Consider the following 22,672-nt stretch of genomic DNA (forward strand, 5'->3'; position numbering starts at 1 on the left):
CAACATATGAAAACCCGAATGGGTTAAAAGCCATAAAAGTAACAAGAGTTTTTCTCACAATATCCATGCAATTCAACATGTGAGGATCCACACTGGTGAGAAGCCATTCAAGTGTGACGTATGCAAGCAGAGTTTTATTAAAAAGACTATTCTTACCAATCACTTGAGATCCCACAACGGTGAAAAGCCAAACACACGAGAACCCACACTGATAAAAAGCCATTCAAGTGCAAAACATGTAATAAAAGCTTTTCACAAAATATTAATTTCATTCAACATGTGAGGATCCACACTGGTGAGAAGCCGTACAAGTGTGACGTATGCAAGCAGAGTTTTAATAACAAGAGTATATATATATATATATATATATATATATATATATATATATATATATATATATATATATATATATATATATATATATATATATATATATATATATATATATATATATATATATATATAAATAAGTTATCTGTTTGTGTGTGTGTGTCGAGTGACGTCATGTTTGTGTGTCGACTGACGTCATGTTTGTCGAATGACGTCATTATAAGGATTGAGCTGTATGCGTCATGAAGTTGTTTGTCGACTGACGTCATGTTTGTCAGCTGATGAAATTAAATACCGGGACACCGGGACGAAAATGACGACCGGGACACAGGGAATATAAATGACGACCGGGAACCTCAAAGAGAAATTACAGACTGGGAAACCCGGACACAAATCACAACCGGGACACAGGGAATATAAATGACGACCAGGACATAGGGACACAACTACAACGGGGACGCCGGGGCACAGGCGGGATATATAAATGACGACCGGGACACAGGGATTGTTCGAATAGAAATTACAGACCGGGACACAAATGACGACCGGGACACTCAAAGAGAAATTACAAACTGGGATACCGGGACACAAATGACGACTGGGACACAGGGCCCCCACAGGAAAATTCAATAAACTCTTCCTTAATACTCGGTCTGTAAATATATATAACCGCACATAAATGATGTATCATATAAACCAGATCAGAGAATTGAGATAACATTCCCCTAAATTTTGCTTTTGTCTTGTTTTCATAAATAGTATTTAATTATAGGGCGCATGGATAATATTTTAAATTGAAAAGGCAGATCCGTTGGAATCATGGGAATGCGAGGAATAAGAACAGCCTCACCCTCAAAAGGCCCTGTCAAGATTGTGGCCTCTATTAGGTTTTCCATTGTTTTTTTTTACGGCAAGTCGAGTGCCATTACAAAGCTTTGGTGGGTTGATATTTCTTGAAAGAATTATCGGTACGCCTATTTTTAGTTGTAGCACGTGTGGTGGAAACCCTGAAAGATCCACGGAATTTAAAAATTCAGATGGATAATTAACCGCTTCATTTGGTTCCAAAACTGTGTCGTCTGACTTGTAAAGGACTGCCTGGTCTCGAATCTTGGTCAAAACAATATTGTTGCTTTCGTGGACGTTTATATTTTTGGGTGCGAGAATCGCTCTTTCACTTAGCCATTTATTATTTTTATAATTTTTTAGAATATTCGGAAATACTTTTTCAATCAATTCATTTTTGGACGTCACTAAATTACAGAAATCAGCAGGTAGTTGTATACTTCCTGAAATCGAGTCTACTGGGAGCTTTCCGTTTCCAATCCCAGTAATTGGTTTGGTTTCATGTTGCTCTGGTAGTTCCTCGGCACGCCTTCTTTTTTCACTTTCTCTTTTAGCAGCAAGTCTGCTTTCGCGTTGCTCTGGTAGTTCCTCGGCACGCTTTCTGTTCTTTCTTTCTCTATCAGCCTCAAGCCTGTTTCCTTGCTGTTCTTTTGATTACTCGGCACGCTTTCTTTTCTGACTTTCTCTATCAGCAGCAAGTTTTTTGGCATAGACTCTTTGAGCATCTTCCTCGGCTGTTGCCATTGTAAGTTTATCAGTCATTTTAAAGTTAAACATTAATAGATTTCTACGTGAACGCATGTCTTAAATATCTTTAATGACGTCACCGTCATAGCAAAAATGACGACAACTAACTTCATGACGTCAGTCATCACACAAACATGACGTCACCTGACAGACAAACACATAGACAGACAACTTATTTTTATATATATAGATATAGATAATAGATAGATGTGCCGGTGTCCCGGTCGTCATTTGTGTCCTGATGTCCCGGTCTGTAATTTCGTCAGTCGAAAACATGACGTCAGTCGACACAGAAACATGACGTCACTCGACAGACACACACACACACACAGACAACTTATTTTTATATATATATATATAGAAGAGATATATATATATATATATATATATATATATATATATATATATATATATGTATATATATATATATATATATATATATATATATATATATATATATATATATATATATATAGCCAACAGCTTGTAAATAATAATAATAAGAAGAAGAATAAAAATGAGATACAAGAGGTTTTGGGTTGCGTGCTCTACAATACTCCACCGAGAAAATTTTATCCATAACAATTGAACTAATAGTAAATTTAAAACAAATAAATAGTAATCATTCAAGATGATTATGGTAAACTCTCATCTTTTGAAATGGTTGGGTGTTTAAAAAAATCTTACCTATATAGAAGAGAAAACCCCTTTGATCAGGGTGGCTCCACAGGGGTAGGAGAGACCTTAATGTGTTTTATTTTGTTTAATTTGTACTTAATCTTATATATCAAGTCTACCGAGCGACAAAAACAAAAAAAATAACATAAAACTCATAAACAATTTACAGTTGCACGATAAAGTAATTATTACTCTGAGTAAAATCAGGTCATCGCTACACATGTGATGCCTTTTGGGATCCAAGATTGAGCATAGAGCTTGCTAGTTCTTTAATCCAAGAAGTTCCAGGTTGCCTAAAGCTGGTTAATTCTTTACTAAAACTGGCACCCTAGAAAAATGAGAAAAATATTTTAGACGCTTGACAACATTACCAGAAAATGCCAGAGGGGGATGGAAAGAGTCAACAGAAAATTTTAACGAGGAGGGGAGGTGACAAACAGGATTTATCCTTGTGGGTAAAGTTTGCAAACGTTGTTTTGTGTTCGAGAAGTTATCAAAAACTTACAAATATTGCATAAATTTTACTTTTTGTATCTTTTTAGCCCCTTGATTGATAAAATTAAGAATATTTCAGTTAATCAACTATCAGCAAGAATGTATTTTTTTCATATTGTTTGATGGATTTTTATTATTTTAAATGTAATCTTCTACGAAAAATTTAAATCTACTTTTACCGTATTTTGATCCTCCCTAATTATACAAAAAAATGTCCTAATAAACTATTTTTTTTTAATTTGAACCTTCAATTCTTTATTCTAACTGATGATATTATTTCCAGAAATGCAAATACAACCTATAAAATTGAAGAACATTCATGGAGAAAGATGTAAATGTAGCCAATTATGTGTTTAACGAAATAGTTTTAGATATTGCTAAAGCCACAGCTTCTTTCAATTGTTTTAACAGAATCTTAGCTAAATTTTTGTTCTTTGTTTGTTGATTTTATAGTTTACAAGAATTTCTCTTTTTACTTTTCTACGAAATTGGCACTTTGACTCGATGGAAAGAAAAACCAACTAAAGAAAGACTTTTCAAAAAAGATCAGTAATATATAGATGTATTTTGTGTCGTAAGGAACTGGAACAAATCAACCGTTTATTTCTTCCCTTAGAATTTGAATTTTCAGGCTTTCCAATGGCGTAAGAGTAAAATTCAACATTGATTTAAACGCTCAATTCTATATTAATGACGATCTAGAAAATAGCGAAGTTATATAAAAATTCAATAACAATTGTCAAAATATGCAAAAAAAAATAACTCATACATCTGGCTTCGTTAGAGGCTCTATGGCTAAAAAGCGCACAATGGTGTCTATGGCTTTAGATGTAATTATATTTCTTTGATAATATATGGCAAGATTGAATCAAGCTTCATAAATTATTCTTACACTAAGGCAACAATTGTAGGGCACCTGCCACCATTTCTCAGCACAACCAAATTATGATTAACTATGTCCCGAAATGCTTCGGGGAGTTGGTATTTAAACTCCTAAAATATTTATATGCCATAACTAATTAAAAACAAGAAGGAATATTATTATTTAAGATAGAGGAATAGGCATTCAAAGGAAAAGAAATTGGAGGGAAATAGATTTACTTCCATGGAAACATAATATTTTCTGAAAATATTTTAGAAGTGGATTGACCTGTTCAAGCTCCCAACCACATCCAACCAAGGGTGTGAGTCGTGCAAAAATTTATTTCCTTTAACCATACGATTGATTCTTGGCTTGAATCCAAGGTAATTTACATTTTAAGTTTATGTACCTCTTTTAAACTAAAAATAAATTCACATAATATTAGAGGGCTATAAAACGTGAATTTGAAAGCATTGGACATGAGCCAGAACTTGATGTGAGCATAACAGGAAATTATCAAAATAAACAGAACTAAAATCTATGTTGGGTCTTAGATTGATTTTACGATTTTACTGAGTACTTTTCCAAGCTTCTAAAAGACCAGAAGAGGGCTCTTTCAAACGAAAATACAAAGTTCGAGTGTCCTTCTTCAGTGATCAAAAAGATAGGAGGGTAACTAGCCCATCCCCCAGCCAATTTTCCCCAATCAACATTTTGAAATGGCTATTTGATTCCGCATAGTCGAAAGGTCTAATAAATATTTTTCTGGGGATGGCATGAACCCTCATTATACCTGACGAAAGGGCTTCATTGTTAAGAGTGAGAGGGTCGAGGACGGGGCAGACTCCTTCTTATAAGGAATAATTTTCGTTTATTTTAAGTTTTAATCTTGCTCCTTGTTTTCAGTTGACAATTTTGTTTTTAGAATAAATAGATACGAACCTCATTTTCATCTTATCAGTACTGTATAAGAGACTGGAATGAGACTGTACAAAGAGCATTTATAAGACTTGAGAATAAAATTCTCAATATCATCTAGCGTTTGGAATTTCTTGTAACTTCTGGAGTGAAATAGTAAGGCAAAATTAGTTTAATTAATGTAATTATCAAATAACAGTAGTAAAAAGTGTCTGATCTGAATTTTGAATAAGAAATAAATATATAAGTTATTTGATTACCATCACTTCTTGACTGCTAAGACCATTACTTCGGCTCTGCAGCATCTTACTACAGCCAGCTCTTATTCCTGTATCACCAATCTGAGGTCAAAACCACTGTGCTACCGCAGGACAACTCATTTAATGAAGAAAAAAACAACTCCGAAGTTAGAAGAAATTCCAAAAAAGGCATTATGGTGTTTTTTGCCAAAAATGCACTTATGGTACTTTTCATTCTTGCTCATTTTCTTTGAGAATGTGAACAAAAGAATTTGAAACAGGAATGAATAAAATTGTCCAAATTAATAAGCAATCCTACTTCCGCCTTAGAATTTTGGTATTGGCTGCACCTTTGATATATTCTAGACGATAATGACGGCAGTCTTTTAAATTTGAGGTCGAAAATGGAGTCGGTATATCTATCTATCTATATATATAAAAATAAGTTGTCTGTCTCTGGATAAGGTGATGTCATGTTTCTGTGTCGACTGACGTCATGAAGTTAGTTGTCGTCATTTTTGCTATGACGGTGACGTCATTAAAGATATTTAAGACATATATGTTCACGTAGAAATCTATTAATGTTTAAGTTTAAAATGACTGATGAACTTACAATGGCAAAAGCCGATGAAGATGCTCAAAGAGTCTATGCCAAAAAACTTGCTGCTGATAGAGAAAGTCAGAAAAGAAAGCGTGCCGAGGAATCAAAAGAACAGCATGGAAATGAATGCTTGCCTGAAAAATTCTAATTTATGGGCACACGTAAAAATATTAAAATTAACTACAAATATGCGTGTCCGATTGCAAAACGATGACTCTTGTTAAACATTTTCAGATCAATTGCTGGCAATTGGAAACGGAAAGCTCTCAGTAGACTCAATTTCAGGACGTATACAACTACCTGCTGATTTCTGTAATTTACTGACGTCCAAAAATGAATTGATTGAAAAAGTATTTCCGAATATTCTAAAAAATTATAAAAATTATAAATGGCTAAGTGAAAGAGCGATTCTCGCACCCAAAAATATAGACGTCCACAAAATCAACAATATTGTTTTGACCAAGATTCGAGACGGGGCAGTCCTTTACAAGTCAGTCGAAACAGTTTTGGAACCAAATGAAGCGGTTAATTATCCATCTGAATTTTTAAATTCCATAGATCTTTCAGGGTTTTCACCACACGTGCTATAACTAAAAATAGGCGTACCAATAATACTTTTAAGAAATATCAACCCACCAAAGCTTTGCAATGGCACGCGACTTGCCGTAAAAAAAAACAATGTAAAACCTAATAGAGGCCACAATCTTGACAGGGCCTTTTGAGGGTGAGGCTGTTCTTATTCCTCGCATTCCCATGATTCCAACGGATCTGCCTTTTCAATTTAAAAGATTGCAATACCCAATTCGATTAGCATTTGCAATCACCATTAACAAAGCTCAAGGTCAATCTTTAGATAAATGTGGTATTGATCTTAATACTGATTGTTTTTCCCATGGACAATTGTACGTTGCATGTTCGAGGGAGCGTTTGCATATGACGTCATTATTAGTACATACGGCTTTGTATATGCACAGACAATGGGAAAGCCAAGAATGTTGTATATTCGCAAGACTCTGGTCAAAGATTTTCAGATCAATTGCTGGCAATTGGAAACGGAAAGCTCCCAGTAGACTAAATTTCAGGATGTATACAACTACCTGCTGATTTCTGTAATTTAGTGACGTCCAAAAATGAATTGATTGAAAAAGTATTTCCGAATATTCTAAAAAATTAAAAAAATAATAAATGGCTAAGTGAAAGAGCGATTCTCGCACCCAAAAATATAGACGTCCACGAAATCAACAACATTGTTTTGACCAAGATTCGAGACCAGGCAGTCCTTTACAAGTCAGTCGACACAGTTTTGGAACCAAATGAAGCGGTTAATTATCCATCTGAATTTTTAAATTCCATAGATCCTTCAGGGTTTCCACCACACGTGCTACAATTAAAAATAGGCGTACCAATAATACTTTTAAGAAATATCAACCCACCAAAGCTTTGCAATGGCACGCGACTTGCCGTAAGAAAAAAAAACCAATGGAAAACCTAATAGAGGCCACAATCTTGACAGGGCCTTTTGAGGGTGAGGCTGTTCTTATTCCTCGCAATCCCATGATTCCAACGGATCTGCCTTTTCAATTTAAAAGATTGCAATTCCCAATTCGATTAGCATTTGCAATCACCATTAACAAAGCTCAAGGTCAATCATTAGAAAAATGTGGTATAGATCTTAATACTGATTGTTTTTCCCATGGACAATTGTACGTTGCATGTTTGAGGGTCGGTAAACCTGACAATCTATTTATATGCAGCAACAATTGGACAGCGAAGAATGTTGTATATTCGCAAGTTTTATGCAGTTAATTTGTATTGTATCTATCTATCTATCTATCTATATAAAAACGAGTTGTGTGTATGCATGTTTGTTTGTTTGTAAAAAGAGCGTTTGCATATGACGTCATTATTAGTACATACGGCTTTGTATATGCACAGAAAATGGGAAAGCCAAGAATGTTGTATATTCGCAATTTTTTCGTAGTTTGAAACACATATATAAATCTATCTATATTCACAGGTGGGACACAGGGATACAACTACAATGGCGCGTAACTAATATTGCGCGTAACGAATTACGCGCGCGGGGGGCTTGGGAGGGCGCGAAGCGCCCTACCAACTAGGTGTTGGGGTGGCGTGAAGCGCCACCCCATCAGCTAATTTTTACATATAAAACTAGCTGTTGGGGTGGCGCTTCGCACCACCCCAACACCTAGTTGGTGGGGCGCTTCACGCCCCACCAACTGATTCTTGAGACATGCACTGACTCTTGAACTCTGTTCAAGAGTTTACTGACTCTTGAACATGCAACATATAATTGTCCATGGGAAAAACAATCTGAATTCAGATCTATACCTCATTATTCTAATGGTGTGTCCCTGTGTCCCGGTCGTCATTTATATTCCCTGTGTCCCGGTCGTCATTTGTGTCCCGGTGTCCCAGTTTGTAATTTCTCTTTGAGTGTCCCGGTCGTCATTTATATTCCCTGTGTCCTGGTGTCCCGGTCGTCATTTTTGTCCCGGTGTCCCGGTCTGTAATTTCTATTCGAACAATCCCTGTGTCTCGGTCGTCATTTATATATCCCGCCTGTGCCCCCGGCGTCCCCGTTGTGATTAGCATAGTGTGAAAAATCATAGTATGATTTTTCCCCTTTTTTCTTTTTAGTTTTTTTTGGTTTTTACTTTTTTTTAGTTTTTTTATTTTTTTTTCTTTTTTCTTTTTAGTTTTTTTTATATTTTTTTTTTAGTTTTGTTTTCCTCCTTTATTTTTCATTTTTTTCGTTTTTTATTTTTTTTCTTTTTTAGTTTTTTTTAGTTTTTTAGCTTTTTTAGTTTTTTTTTATTATTTTTTTTTTCTTTTTAGTTTTTTTTGTAGTTTTTAACCTTTTTTTTGTTTTTTTAGTTTTTTTTCCTTATGTCCTGGTCGTCATTTATACTCCCTGTGTCCCGGTCGTCATTTGTGTCCCGGTGCTTTGTTGATGGTGATTGCTAATCGAACATTCCTTGTGTCCCGGTCGCTTTCTCTTTGAGTGTTCCGGTCGTCATTTATATTCCCTATGTGCCGGTGTCCCGGTTGTCATTTATTTTCCCTATGTGCCGGTAGTCATTTGTGTCCCGATGTCCCGGTCTGTAATTTCGTCAGTCGAAAACATGACGTCAGTCGACACACAAACATGACGTCACTCGACAGACACATACACACACAGACAACTTATTTTTATATATATAGATATATATATATATATATATATATATATATATATATATATATATATATATATATATATATATACAAACTGTTGGGGTGGTGCCTCGCGCCCCCCAAGCCCCCCCGTGCGCGCAAGTCGTTATGCGCCATATTAGTTACGCGCCATTGTAGTTGTGTCCCTGTGTCCCACCTGTGAATATAGATAGATTTATATATGTGTTTCAAACTACGTAAAAATTGCGAATATACAGCATTCTTGGCTTTCCCATTGTCTGTGCATATACAAAGCCGTATGTACTAATAATGACGTCATATGCAAACGCTCTTTTTACAAACAAACAAACATGCATACACACAACTCGTTTTTATATAGATAGATAGATAGATAGATACAATACAAATTAAAAGCGTAAGCCTTGCGAATATACAACATTCTTCGCAGTCCAATTGTCGCTGCATATAAATAGATTGTCAGGTTTACCGACCCTCGAACATGCGACGTACAATTGTCCATGGGAAAAACAATCAGTATTAAGTTCCATACCACATTTTTCTAATGATTGACCTTGAGCTTTGTTAATGGTGATTGCAAATGCTAATCGAATTGGGAATTGCAATCTTTTAAATTGAAAAGGCAGATCCGTTGGAATCATGGGAATGCGAGGAACAAGAACAGCCTCACCCTCAAAAGGCCCTGTCAAGATTGTGGCCTCTATTAGGTTTTCCATGTTTTTTTTGCGGCAAGTCGCGTGCCATTGCAAAGCTTTGGTGGGTTGATATTTCTTAAAAGTATTATTGGTACGCCTATTTTTAGTTGTAGCACGTGTGGTAGAAACCCTGTAGGATTTATGGAATTTAAAAATTCAGATGGATAATTAACCGCTTCATTTGGTTCCAAAACTGTGTCGACTGACTTGTAAAGGACTGCCTGGTCTCGAATCTTGGTCAAAACAATATTGTTGATTTCGTGGACGTCTATATTTTTGGGTGCGAGAATCGCTCTTTCACTTAGCCATTTATTATTTTTATAATTTTTTAGAATATTCGGAAATACTTTTTCAATCAATTCATTTTTGGACGTCACTAAATTACAAAAATCAGCAGGTAGTTGTATACGTCCTGAAATTGAGTCTACTGGGAGCTTTCCGTTTCCAATTGCCAGCAATTGATCTGAAAATGTTTGACCAGAGTCATCGTTTTGCAATCGGTTGCGCATATTTGTAGTTAATTTTAATATTTTTACGTGTGCCCATAAATTAGAATTTTTCAGGCATGCATTCATTTCGTCTGCAGGAGTTAAACTACGTAAAAATTGCGAATATACAACAATCTTGGCTTTCCCATTGTCTGTGCAAATACAAAGCCGTATGTACTAATAATGACGTCATATGCAAACGCTCTTTTTACAAACAAATAAACATGCATACATACAACTCGTTTTTATATAGATAGATAGATAGATAGATAGATACAATACAAATTAACTGCGTAAAACTTGCGAATATACAACATTCTTCGCTGTCCAATTGTCGCTGCATATAAATAGATTGTCTGGTTTACCGACCCTCGAACATGCAACGTACAATTGTCCATGGGAAAAACAATCAATATTAAGATCTATACCACATTTTTCTAATGATTGACCTTGAGCTTTGTTATTGGTGATTGCAAATGCTAATCGAATTGGGAATTGCAATCTTTTAAATTGAAAAGGCAGATCTGTTGGAATCATGGGAATGCGAGGAATAAGAACAGCCTCACCCTCAAAAGGCCCTGTCAAGATTGTGGCCTCTATTAGGTTTTCCATTGTTTTTTTTTTTACGGCAAGTCGCGTGCCATTGCAAAGCTTTGGCGGGTTGATATTTCTTAAAAGTATTATTGGTACGCCTATTTTTAGTTGTAGCACGTGTGGTGGAAACCCTGAAAGATCTATGGAATTTAAAAATTCAGATGGATAATTAACCGCTTCATTTGGTTCCAAAACTGTGTCGACTGACTTGTAAAGGACTGCCTGGTCTCGAATCTTGGTGAAAACAATATTGTTGATTTCGTAGACGTCTATAGTTTTGGGTGCGAGAATCGCTCTTTCACTTAGCCATTTATTATTTTTATAATTTCTTAGAATATTCGGAAATACTTTTTCAATCAATTCATTTTTGGACGTCACTAAATTACAGAAATCAGCAGGTAGTTGTATACGTCCTGAAATTGAGTCTACCCTTTCCGTTTCCAATTGCCAGCAATTGATCTGAAAATGTTTGACCAGAGTCATCGTTTTGCAATCGGACACGGATATTTGTAGTTAATTTTAATATTTTTACGTGTGCCCATAAATTAGAATTTTTCAGGCAAGCATTCATTTCGTCTGCAGGAGTTGATCTAGGTATTATAGGTAATGTTTGCCTGAAATCTCCCGCAAGAAATATTAATGTGCTACCAAAGGGTTTTGACTTCCCTCTCAAATCTTTCAAGCATTGATCCAGAGCCTCGAGCAATTTTTTGTGTGCCATTGTGCACTCATTCCAAATAATAAGTTTGCATTGCTGCAATACTTTACCCATCCCGGATGATTTGGAAATATTGCACGTGGGAGTTTCTGTAGAATGCAAATTCAGAGGCAATTTCAAAGCGGAATGAGCAGTTCTTCCACCAGGCGGCAATGTTGCGGCTATTCCGGACGACGCAATTGCCAACACCATATCATTTTTTGATCGAATTGATGCCAGAATCAGTTTTATCACAAACGTTTTACTAGTACCTCCTGGCACATTCAAAAAGAAAAAAGAAGAGTCATCGTTTTGCAATCGGACACGCATATTTGTAGTTAATTTTAATGTTTTTACGTGTGCCCATAAATTACAATTTTTCAGGCAAGCATTCATTTCGTCTGCAGGAGTTGATCTAGGTATTATAGGTAATGTTTGCCTGAAATCTCCCGCAAGCAATATTAATGTGCTGCCAAAGGGTTTCGACTTCCCTCGCAAATCTTTCAAGCATTGATCCAGAGCCTCGAGCAATTTTTTGTGTGCCATTGTGCACTCATCCCAAATAATAAGTTTGCATTGCTGCAATACTTTACCCATCCCAGATGATTTGGAAATATTGCACGTGGGAGTTTCTGTAGAATGCAAGTTCAGAGGCAATTTCAAAGCGGAATGAGCAGTTCTTCCACCAGGCAGCAATGTTGCGGCTATTCCGGACGCCGCAATTGCCAACGCTATATCATTTTTTGATCGAATTGATGCCAGAATCAGTTTTATCACAAACGTTTTACCAGTACCTCCTGGCGCATCCAAAAAGAAAATTTCACCAACGCTGTTATCGACACAATGCATTATCGTATCATAAATGTCTTTTTGTTCTGACGTTAACTTGGAAATGTTATTTTGTACATACGACAATAGATCACTCGTACTATAACTTTGTTCACGATCCAATTCTACACATGTCGAAACAACAGCGATACGGTTAGGTGAAGGCATTCCCAAATCCTGAAGAGGTTTGTTTGCCATACGTACGCACAAATCTTCTATAACAACTAAAGTGTAGTTATAAATTTCTGATGTAAAATCAAAAGTCATATCTGACGTCTCTAACTGTTTTCTATGGAGTATATCTTCGGACATTTTTGACTTATATTTTTCCCATAACTCTGTAGGAGCTGATGTAGAGCAAGTTGTTAAAATGATGCCAAACAATGCACGAATTTGACTTGGGGTTGACGTTTCGCACGCGTCATTGATGCAGTTATCCCAGTGTTGGTCATTCTCCAATAAATTCAGAGCTTGGCATGCACTACGGTAAGTGTCATGTATAGTACCATTTACAGTCCTCAAATACTCAAAGGATGTCGGACCGGGGACATTCACCAAAAGCAGGCGTAGAAAGAAGCATTCATGTTGATTGGGGTGAACGGTGTAGAGTCTTCCTATCGTGGTATCTTTGAAGATGGTAGGTTGGCCGTCGAATGACTTACCCTGTTTTCGACGTTCAAATACTTTATTTTTAGTATTCCACGTGTAATACGAAGCTCTTCAGTATACAGCAGTTTTTTTGCAAAAGAATCATTTTTGCAAAGCGAAAAGAAACCGGTTAACTTTGTATCCGGTGGATTCAGGGCTCTTTGTTGCACGTTGGTTTCCGAGAAACAAACACGTTGACCATTCTGTAAATGTACCGCTAAGTGAACAACAGCTGGACTACGTTCATGTATCGGAAATGAAAGAATTTGCCAAACAGCTTCATTACTGCTTATGTATCTTCCAGCCTGATATTGTACGATTTCGTCGATATCTTTGATTTCGGGCTGCAAGCCAAAAACTGCCATGTCACTGCCTTTGTTGACGTATTTACATATGTATTTGATTGCCTTTACGGAGTTACAGTATTCAACGTTTATGTGTGCATTAAATGTTTTTGATAATAATGGGGAATATGGAACAACCCACTGGTTATCTACTTCGATGGTGGTACCGTAACGCTTCTTTATTATTGCTGTTTTACCGCCATCTTCAGTAGATCTTCTTCTATACTGTGGGTAACCATCATTGCCAGTAATTGTGTTGGATACTAAAAGTCGAGGATATTGCTGTGTGCACCTTCCTTTGGCCATGCATGGTGAATTTTCGTTCAGTGCACCGCAAGGTCCATGTATCATATTTTTTACAATAATATCATGTAACCCCTTATCGACATTTTCATCAGGTATTTCAGCGGAAATCACATCATTAATTTCGTTCGAAGTAATTTTTTTATGTAGCCAGATTAGTATATGTGCGTGTGGCAAACCTCGTTTTTGCCATTCCACTGAGTACATCCAGCATCGCACTGACCCAAACACTTCAAGTTTTACTATGTAGTTTATCAGTGATTTCAACTTTTGCCGGAAGACACGGGCCGTAATGTCATGTCTATGAACCGCCGATTGTCCTTGAAGTAAAAGCTGCAGTATCTCGTCCCAAGATTGATTACATGTAAATGTAATAAATAAATCTGGACGACCATAGAGACGAACATACGCAATAGCATCTTGAGCATATTCACGCATATGACGGGGACTGCCAGCATATGACGAAGGTAAAATTGTTAATCTTCCAACGTTTGTGATATTACCATCATTTATAACTGCATCTCGCAAATGAATGTATTGTTCAGAGCGGAGCTTGGTCTGATTCAGGCGTATATATAGCAAACGTTCTGATTCAATTTTAGCATACATATCAACGACGAATTGGTGAAACAATTCACGGCATTTTAAAATATAATTTTCTTCATCCTGCCGAATCATTAGTCTATAGGAATAATAATGCATTGCACTGCATTTCTTATTCATTTCTTTGTTAGTGGCTGGATTCATCAATTTAATATTAAAGTGATAACCGTCGGCTCCATCCCAAAAAATGATAGGATATTGTAGGGCATCGTAGCATCGATGAGTTTCAGCAATTCTTAACAACTGAGCGTTTTGCTTATGAAGAATAATGTCTCGAGGTAAAAACTGATCACCGACCATAACGATTGCCACTTCGTCGATAGTTGGAGCATTGTATCTACGCACATGTTGGCCAGGAGGCGTTTTGTCAGCGGAAATAACAATTTTATGCGTATCAGTAGGCATCAAATCGATGGCTGTTTTGAACAGACGCACTAAATTATTATTTTCGTGGAAAAGATGTTGCAATTGGGAAACGATAGTCCTTTCAACGTTGGGAGAAATTTCGCAACGTGCATTCAATTCAGAATTTCTATCACTGATGAAGTACAATTGTAAAAATTTATGATTCTCGCCTGAGAATGGTAGAAGGGACCCTGCTCTATGATAAATTTGCCCTTTTACTTTGAAAGTAGACATAAATTGATCTGGATTTTCGATTTGGGCTCCAAACGACGTCATTTGGAAACATGAGTTGTATTTTCTGATTTTTGACAAAAAACGCTTAGATTCTGACGTAGTTCCAGTAAGGAAAGTCTTCAATGGCTCTGGTGGTGCAGCCAATAGAGGAAGTTTAACTTTTCCTGAGGCGCAACACATTCCCATTGTTTCACCATTGAATTTCAAGGCCTTGCAATAGGAACAAATTTTAGACATAGTCCCGATTTGAACACATCCACTCAAGCTATAATCATCGACTGGGCTGTACCTGAATGCCAGGCGATAACTTTCAGGTTGCTCTGATTCCTCGGCACGCTTTCTCTTGGCATTATCTTTTGAAGCCGCAAGCCTGTTTTCACGTTACTCTTGTGATTCCTCGGCACGCTTTCTGTTCTCACCTTCTCTATCAGCCGCAAGCCTGTTTTCTCGCTGTTCTTTTGATTCCTCGGCACGCTTTCTTCTCTTACTTTCTCTATCAGCCGCAAGCCTGTTTTCTTGCTGTTCTTGAGATTCCTCGGCACGCTTTCTTTTCTTACTTTCTCTATCAGCCGCAAGTTTTTTGGCATAGACTCTTTGAGTAGCTCTTTGAGCACTTTCAACATAATTATTCCAAGTAGACATCTTATAATTTTCACTAATTCGTGACGAGTTGAAGTCACGCGTTGAATAGCAGGAACCTAACAAAAAACAAAACTAATTCTAAAATATTCAGGTAATTTTCTATTTTGAAATAAAACCTAAAAATTATTGCTCAGACAACATAAATATTTTTGATGTTTACATAATAGCTTTATTGGTTCTGGACTGAAAACTATATATATATATATATATATATATATATATATATATATATATATATATATATATATATATATATATATATATATATATATATATATATATATATATATATATATATATATATATATATATATATATATTCGCGCCCCCCCCCAAGCCCCCCCGCGCGCGTAAGTCGTTACGCGCCATATTAGATACGCGCCATTGTAGTTGTGTCCCTATGTCCCACCTGTGAATATAGATAGATATATATATATATATATATCTATATATATAAAAATAAGTTGTCTGTGGATGGATGGATGGATGTGTCAGGTGACGTCACCTGAAAAAACTGGATCAGGTGACGTCAAAACTGAAAAAAACTAAAAAAAGGCAAAAACTACAAAAAAAACTAAAAACTAATAAAAAAAATAAAAAAGCTAAAAAACTAAAAAAACTATAAAGGTAAAAACCAATAAAAAACTAAAAAAAAAACTGAAAAAACTAAAAAAAGGCAAAAACTACAAAAAAAACTAAAAACTAATAAAAAAAGTAAAAAAGCTAAAAAACTAAAAAAACTAAAAAAAGGTAAAAAACTAAAAAAAATAAAAAATAAAAAAAACTAAAAAAAAGGAAAAAACTGAAAAATAAGCTAAAATAAAGGTAAAAACCAATAAAAAACTAAAAAAAAAAAGGAAAAAACTAATAAATGACGACACTCAAAGAGAAAAAAAAGGCAAAAACTACAAAAAAAACTAAAAACTAATAAAAAAAATAAAAAAGCTAAAAAACTAAAAAAACTAAAAAAAGGCAAAAACTACAAAAAAAACTAAAAACTAATAAAAAAGCTAAAAAACTAAAAAAACTAAAAAAAAGGCAAAAACTACAAAAAAACTAAAAACTAATAAAAAAAAATAAAAAAGCTAAAAAACTAAAAAAAACTAAAAAAACTAAAAAAAGGTAAAAAACTAAAAAAACTAAAAACTAAAAAAAACTAAAAAAGGTAAAAACTAAAAGAACTAAAAAAGAAAAAAATAAATGACGACACTCAAAGAGAAAGCGACCAGGACAAAAGGAATGTTCGATTAGCAATCAACAAAGCACCGGGACACAGGGAGTATAAATGACGACCCGGGGGAAACAGGGGGATATAAATGACGACCGGGACAAAAAAACTAAAAAGAAAAAAAAACTAAAAACTAATAAAAAAACTAAAAAATCTAAAAATCTAAATAAGCTAAAAAAGAAAAAAAAAGGAAAAAAATAAAGGAGAAAAACAAAACTAAAAAACGAATGTATATACAGACCGGGACACCGGGATACAAATGACGACCGGGACCCGGGACACAGGGAATATAAATGACGACCGGGACACAGGGACACAACTCCGGTACACCGGGATACAAATGACGACCGGGACACAGGGAATATAAATGACGACCGGGACAAAAAAACTAAAAAGAAAAAAAAACTAAAAACTAATAAAAAAACTAAAAAATCTAAAAATCTAAATAAGCTAAAAAAGAAAAAAAAAGGAAAAAAATAAAGGAGAAAAACAAAACTAAAAAACGAATGTATATACAGACCGGGACACCGGGATACAAATGACGACCGGGACCCGGGACACAGGGAATAGTCATTTTTGCTTTGACGGTGACGTCATTCAAGTTATATAAGACATATGTTCACGTAGAAATCTATTAATGTTTAAGTTTACAATGACTGATGAAGATGGTCAAAGAGTCTATGCCAAAAAACTTGCTGCTGATAGAGAAAGTCAGAAAAGAAAGCGTGCCGAGGAACTATCAGCAGCAAGTTTTTTGGCATAGACTCTTTGAGCATCTTCATCAGTCATTGTAAACTTAAACATTAATAGATTTCTACGTGAACATATGTCTTATATAACTTGAATGACGTCACCGTCAAAGCAAAAATGACGACAACTAATTTCATGACGTCAGCCGACACAGAAACATGACGTCACCTGACAACTAATTTCATGACGTCAGCCGACACAGAAACATGACGTCACCTGATCCACAGACAGACAACTTATTTTTATATATATAGATATATATATATATATATATATATATATATATATATATATATATATATATATATATATATATATATTATATATATAGTTTAACTACGTAAAACTTGCGAATATACAACATTCTTTGCTGTCCCATTGTCTGTGCATATAAATAGATTGTCAGGTTTACCGACTCTTGAACATGCAACATATAATGGTCCATGGGAAAACAATCCGTATTCAGATCTATACCTCATGATTCTAATGATTGCCCTTGAGCTTTGTTGATGGTGATTGCTAATCGACCATTCCCTGTGTCGCCGTCGTCATTTATATATCCCCCTGTGCCCCCGGCGTCCCCGTTGTAGTTGTGTCACTGTGTCCCGGTCGTCATTTATATTTCCTGTGTCCCGGTCGTCATTTGTGTCCCGGTGTCCCAGTCTGTGATTTCTCTTTGAGTGTCCCGGGCGTCACTTATATTCCTTGTTTCCCGGTGTCCCGGTCGTCATTTGTGTCCCGGTGTCCCGGTCTGTATATACATTCGTTTTTGAATGGGTCTTTTTTTTAGTTTTGAGTTTTTTACCTTTTTTTTAGTTTTTTTAGTTATAGCTCATGATTCTAATGATTGCCCTTGAGCTTTGTTGATGGTGATTGCTAATCGAACATTCCCTATGTCCCCGTCGTCATTATATATCCCCCTGTGCCCCCCGGCGTCCCCACTGTAGTTGTGTCCCTGTGTCCCGGTCGTCATTTATATTCCCTGTGTCCCGGTCGTCATTGAAAAATTCCCGCCCTTTGCGGAAAACTCCTCCATCGAAACTTCCTCTCATTTAAAATCCCTTCCAGGTGACTCCATCCTTCCTGAAAGTTACTCCCCCACGTAAAATTCATTGCAGAATATTCAGCCTCAAAAATTCTTCTCGGCATTTCCCAATACTCCGGAAGCCCCCCCCCCCCCAGCCCAGGTCCTCTGCAAAAAAATTCTCGGATGTCCAAACATGCTGGAAATTTTCCCCAGAGCATCTCCACATGCAAACTTGAGTACGCAAAGAGAAAACTAACCAAATAAAAAGAGTTTCGTACGGGAATCCTGTCAAATAAATATCTCCTGGAAAGTTCGCCCGAGCAAATTTCCGTCCACACAGAAAATTATCCCCATAGAAACACACCACAAGCACGAAATCCCCCCCCCCTGAAAAACGTCTGTATGGTTCCCAATAAGAAATACTATATGTAAAAAATTATAAAATTTTATATCTTAGACATATCGCCAGGGGCTGGGGAGATGGTCATGTTATCTTCAAAGACATAGTTTTGAAACTTTTCAACTATGCTGAATAAAAATTTAATCTCAATATTTTGCCCGCGGGAGGCTAGTTGTCCTCCAATATTTTTGGTCAAATAAAAAGGACGTTAGAATTTTTCATTTCCACTCAAATGAGCCCTTTACCAATGCTCTAGGACTTTTGGTTAGATATGATTACCCCTGAAAATAAAAACAAATAAAAACGCATCCGCGATCTTTCTTCTGATAATATGAAAAAAACTTCGTTTTCTTAAAGAGCAGTTGGGGGCTGCCGCCCCCCAAACCACCCGCTTTTAAACTCTTTTGTACAGGTTTTTTGTTGTGGGGGGATGCTGCCCCCTAACCCCCCGCGCTTGGCTTCGGAAAGGCCCTCTTTTAATTAATAAAACAAAAAACCTGTACAAAAGAGTCTTTAAAAGCGTGGGGTTTGGGGGGCGGCAGCCCCCCAACTGCCTCTCCTAATTCCTGTACGTTTTAAGGTTCGACTTTGGGACGCAGCCTCTTTAACTCTTTAAGAAAACGAAGTTTTTTTCATATTATTTCTCTACATTTTTCTACAATCCATGGTGGATGTAATTTAATAATTCCTGTACTCCTCGTACAGGAATTAGGACTGCCTCTCCTAATTCCTGTACGTTTTGAGGTTCGACTTTGGGACGCAGCCTCTTTAACTCTTTAAGAAAACGAAGTTTTTTTCATATTTTGTGAAAAAAAAACCGCCCGATAAGGGACTTGAACCCTTGACCTTAGGATTAAAAGTCCCACGCTCTACCGACTGAGCTAACCGGGCATGTTTGAAGTCGAAATACCTGCATGTGTATAAATATAACTTTTAAATAACTTTTAAGAATTTCAAAAATTAACATGGGCTTTTATGGGGAAATGGGTTTTTCTAAGCTAGAAAATCGGGGGGTTAAGATTTTCCGACGAAACTTTTTAGAAAAATTACTCGGAGAATCCCGCGTCGAATGAGTCTTCGTACACCCAGATCTGATGTCGGTTGTGACCTCTAAGCGTGGCGAAAAAAAAAGAAAATGAACATTAAGTGGCTATGCGTGGTTTCTGGAAAACAGGGAAGGAGTTATCGGATCGAGCTGAAATTTCGCGGATAAGCTCCTGGTTCCTAGAGAACCTTAACTTGTGAATTTCAGCCCGATCGGACAACGTTAAAGGGGAGGGGGGTTGGTGGGTCGAAATTTTGTGCCAGATTTTCCCTATGAAGGAAAAGTCGGAGGGGGATGATATTTGGCAGTTTCTTAGTTGGAGCTCGGGCTACGAAATGCATCCCTCCCCATCCCTCTGTGACCACTGGAAGATCGCTTAACATTGTCGTGGTTCGCCTCTTTAAAGAGGCACAAAAATACAAACTTCCACGTATTTGCAGATAGAAGCTTTAAACTTCAACAGTAGGATTGTCTGATACGCTGAATCTGGATCTAGGCATTTACGCCCCGAAAAATGCCCCCGGCGGAAGGTTTATCTCCAATCACTTTAGGCTTCTAAAAAAGGACCAGAAATCTCAATTTCTGATCGAATGAGCATCCTCTGAAGTTTTTACGACCATGAAGCACAGGTGGGGATGAGGAGTGGCAGTCCCCTTCCTATACGGATTAAATTATAGGTTTAATGTTACTCTTCACTTTCATAATAAAAGCGTAGACCAGAAAAGTTCCCAAAAATCAAAGGAGATTAAATAGGATTTTCCAATTTTTTATACATTTAAAAAAATTATTCTACCAACTCCCCCCCCCCAAGAAGAATTTACACCTCAAACAAAAGTCCTGGATACGGCCCTGGGGGAAATAAGGTATCTCCCTCCTTCCCTAAGGTAAATTCCCTCTCGTTTTACAATTCTAAATATTTGCATATAAGGGCTTCAAACACGTTCAATGAGTCTCCCTAATTGTTTTTTAATTAGAGAGCGATGGAAATGCCTTAAAGGGTGCGTTACAATTCCAAAACATCCCAACACTAATTGAGCCTTCAGATAAATATATTTATAGTTCTAAGGGAGAGACGAGGGGAGGTAGAAATTGATATATAATCCCATGGGCCATATCCAGGACATTTGTTTGTTTTTTGTTGTTGTTTTTTTTGGGGAGGGGGGGTACAAAAACATGTTAAAAATGTGAAATTTATATTCTATATCTTGATTTCTGGAATATTTCTTGTCTACGCTGTTATCATGAAAGTAAGGAGTAACATTAAACACCAAAACGAGCAGAATTTATTCCAAATGACCTGAAAAACGGATCGAAATATTAAAGTGATATTTAATCCCTCTTGATTTCTTGAAATATTTCTGGTCTACGCTGTTATTATGAAAGTAAATGAATTACGAAAGTAAAGCCCCAAATGAGCGGAATTTATTCCATACTAGCTGCTGGGGTGGCGCTTCGCGCCACCCCAACACCTAGTTTGTGGGGCGCTTCACGCCCCCTCAAGCCCCCCCGCGCGCGTAAGTCGTTACGTTCCATATTAGTTACGCGCCATTGTAGTTGTGTCCCTGTGTCCCACCTGTGAATATAGATAGATTTATATATGTGTTTCAAACTACGTAAAAATTGCGAATATACAACATTCTTGGCTTTCCCATTGTCTGTGCATATACAAAGCCGTATGTACTAATAATGACGTCATATGCAAACGCTCTTTTTACAAACAAACAAACATGCATACACACAACTCGTTCATGATTTAATTGCCAATAGGCAGTTTTGCCTCTATATCGCCTTTGTCAACGTAGTGTTTATCAGCAATGCAAACGGAGAATGTGACGAAAATTCTGCAAAGCAGGAACGAAATTTTTCTGGGTTCAGACCATAACTTATGCGTTTAACGAGCAACTCATAATACAACATTCCTCGCTGTCCAATTGTCGCTGCATACAAATAGATTGTCAGGTTTACCGACCCTCGAACATGCAACGTACAATTGTCCATGGGAAAAACAATCAGTACTATGATCTATACCACATTTTTCTAATGATTGACCTTGAGCTTTGTTAATGGAGATTGCAAATGCTAATCGAATTGGGAATTGCAATCTTTTAAAATGAAAAGGCAGATCCGTTGGAATCATGGGAATGCGAGGAATAAGAACAGCCTCACCCTCAAAAGGCCCTGTCAAGATTGTGGCCTCTATTACGTTTTCCATTGTTTTTTTTTACGGCAAGTCGCGTGCCATTGCAAAGCTTTGGTGGGTTGATATTTCTTAAAAGTATTATTGGTACGCCTATTTTTAATTGTAGCACGTGTGGTGGAAACCCTGAAAGATCCACGGAATTTAAAAATTCAGATGGATAATTAACCGCTTCATTTGGTTTCAAAACTGTGTCGACTGACTTGTAAAGGATTGCCTGGTCTCGAATCTTGGTCAAAACAATATTGTTGATTTCGTGGACGTCTATATTTTTGGGTGCGAGAATCGCTCTTTCACTTAGCCATTTATTATTTTTATAATTTTTTAGAATATTCGGAAATACTTTTTCAATCAATTCATTTTTGGACGTCACTAAATTACAGAAATCAGCAGGTAGTTGTATACGTCCTGAAATTGAGTCTACTGGGAGCTTTCCGTTTCCAATTGCCAGCAATTGATCTGAAAATGTTTGACCAGAGTCATCATTTTGCAATCGGACACGCATATTTGTAGATAATTTTAGTGTTTTTACGTGGGCCCATAAATTAGAATTTTTCAGGCAAGCATTCATTTCGTCTGCAGAAGTTGATCTAGGTATTATAGGTAATGTTT

At 36.5% G+C, this 22,672-nt stretch overlaps 1 protein-coding gene across 1 annotated transcript in view; it reads left to right on the top strand.

Annotated features, from left to right (window-relative positions):
• The window catches only part of LOC136036187 (uncharacterized), an 83,937-nt gene that overhangs the window by 22,751 nt on the left and 38,514 nt on the right, over positions 1 to 22,672 (top strand). The window contains exon 4 of the mRNA XM_065718302.1: positions 4,235 to 4,341. Coding sequence (XP_065574374.1) covers positions 4,235 to 4,341 — 107 coding nt within the window. The remainder of the gene's footprint in view (positions 1 to 4,234; positions 4,342 to 22,672) is intronic.

This window comes from Artemia franciscana, chromosome 1 (assembly GCF_032884065.1).
Source record: "Artemia franciscana chromosome 1, ASM3288406v1, whole genome shotgun sequence".
Taxonomy (NCBI): Eukaryota; Metazoa; Arthropoda; class Branchiopoda; order Anostraca; family Artemiidae; genus Artemia; species Artemia franciscana.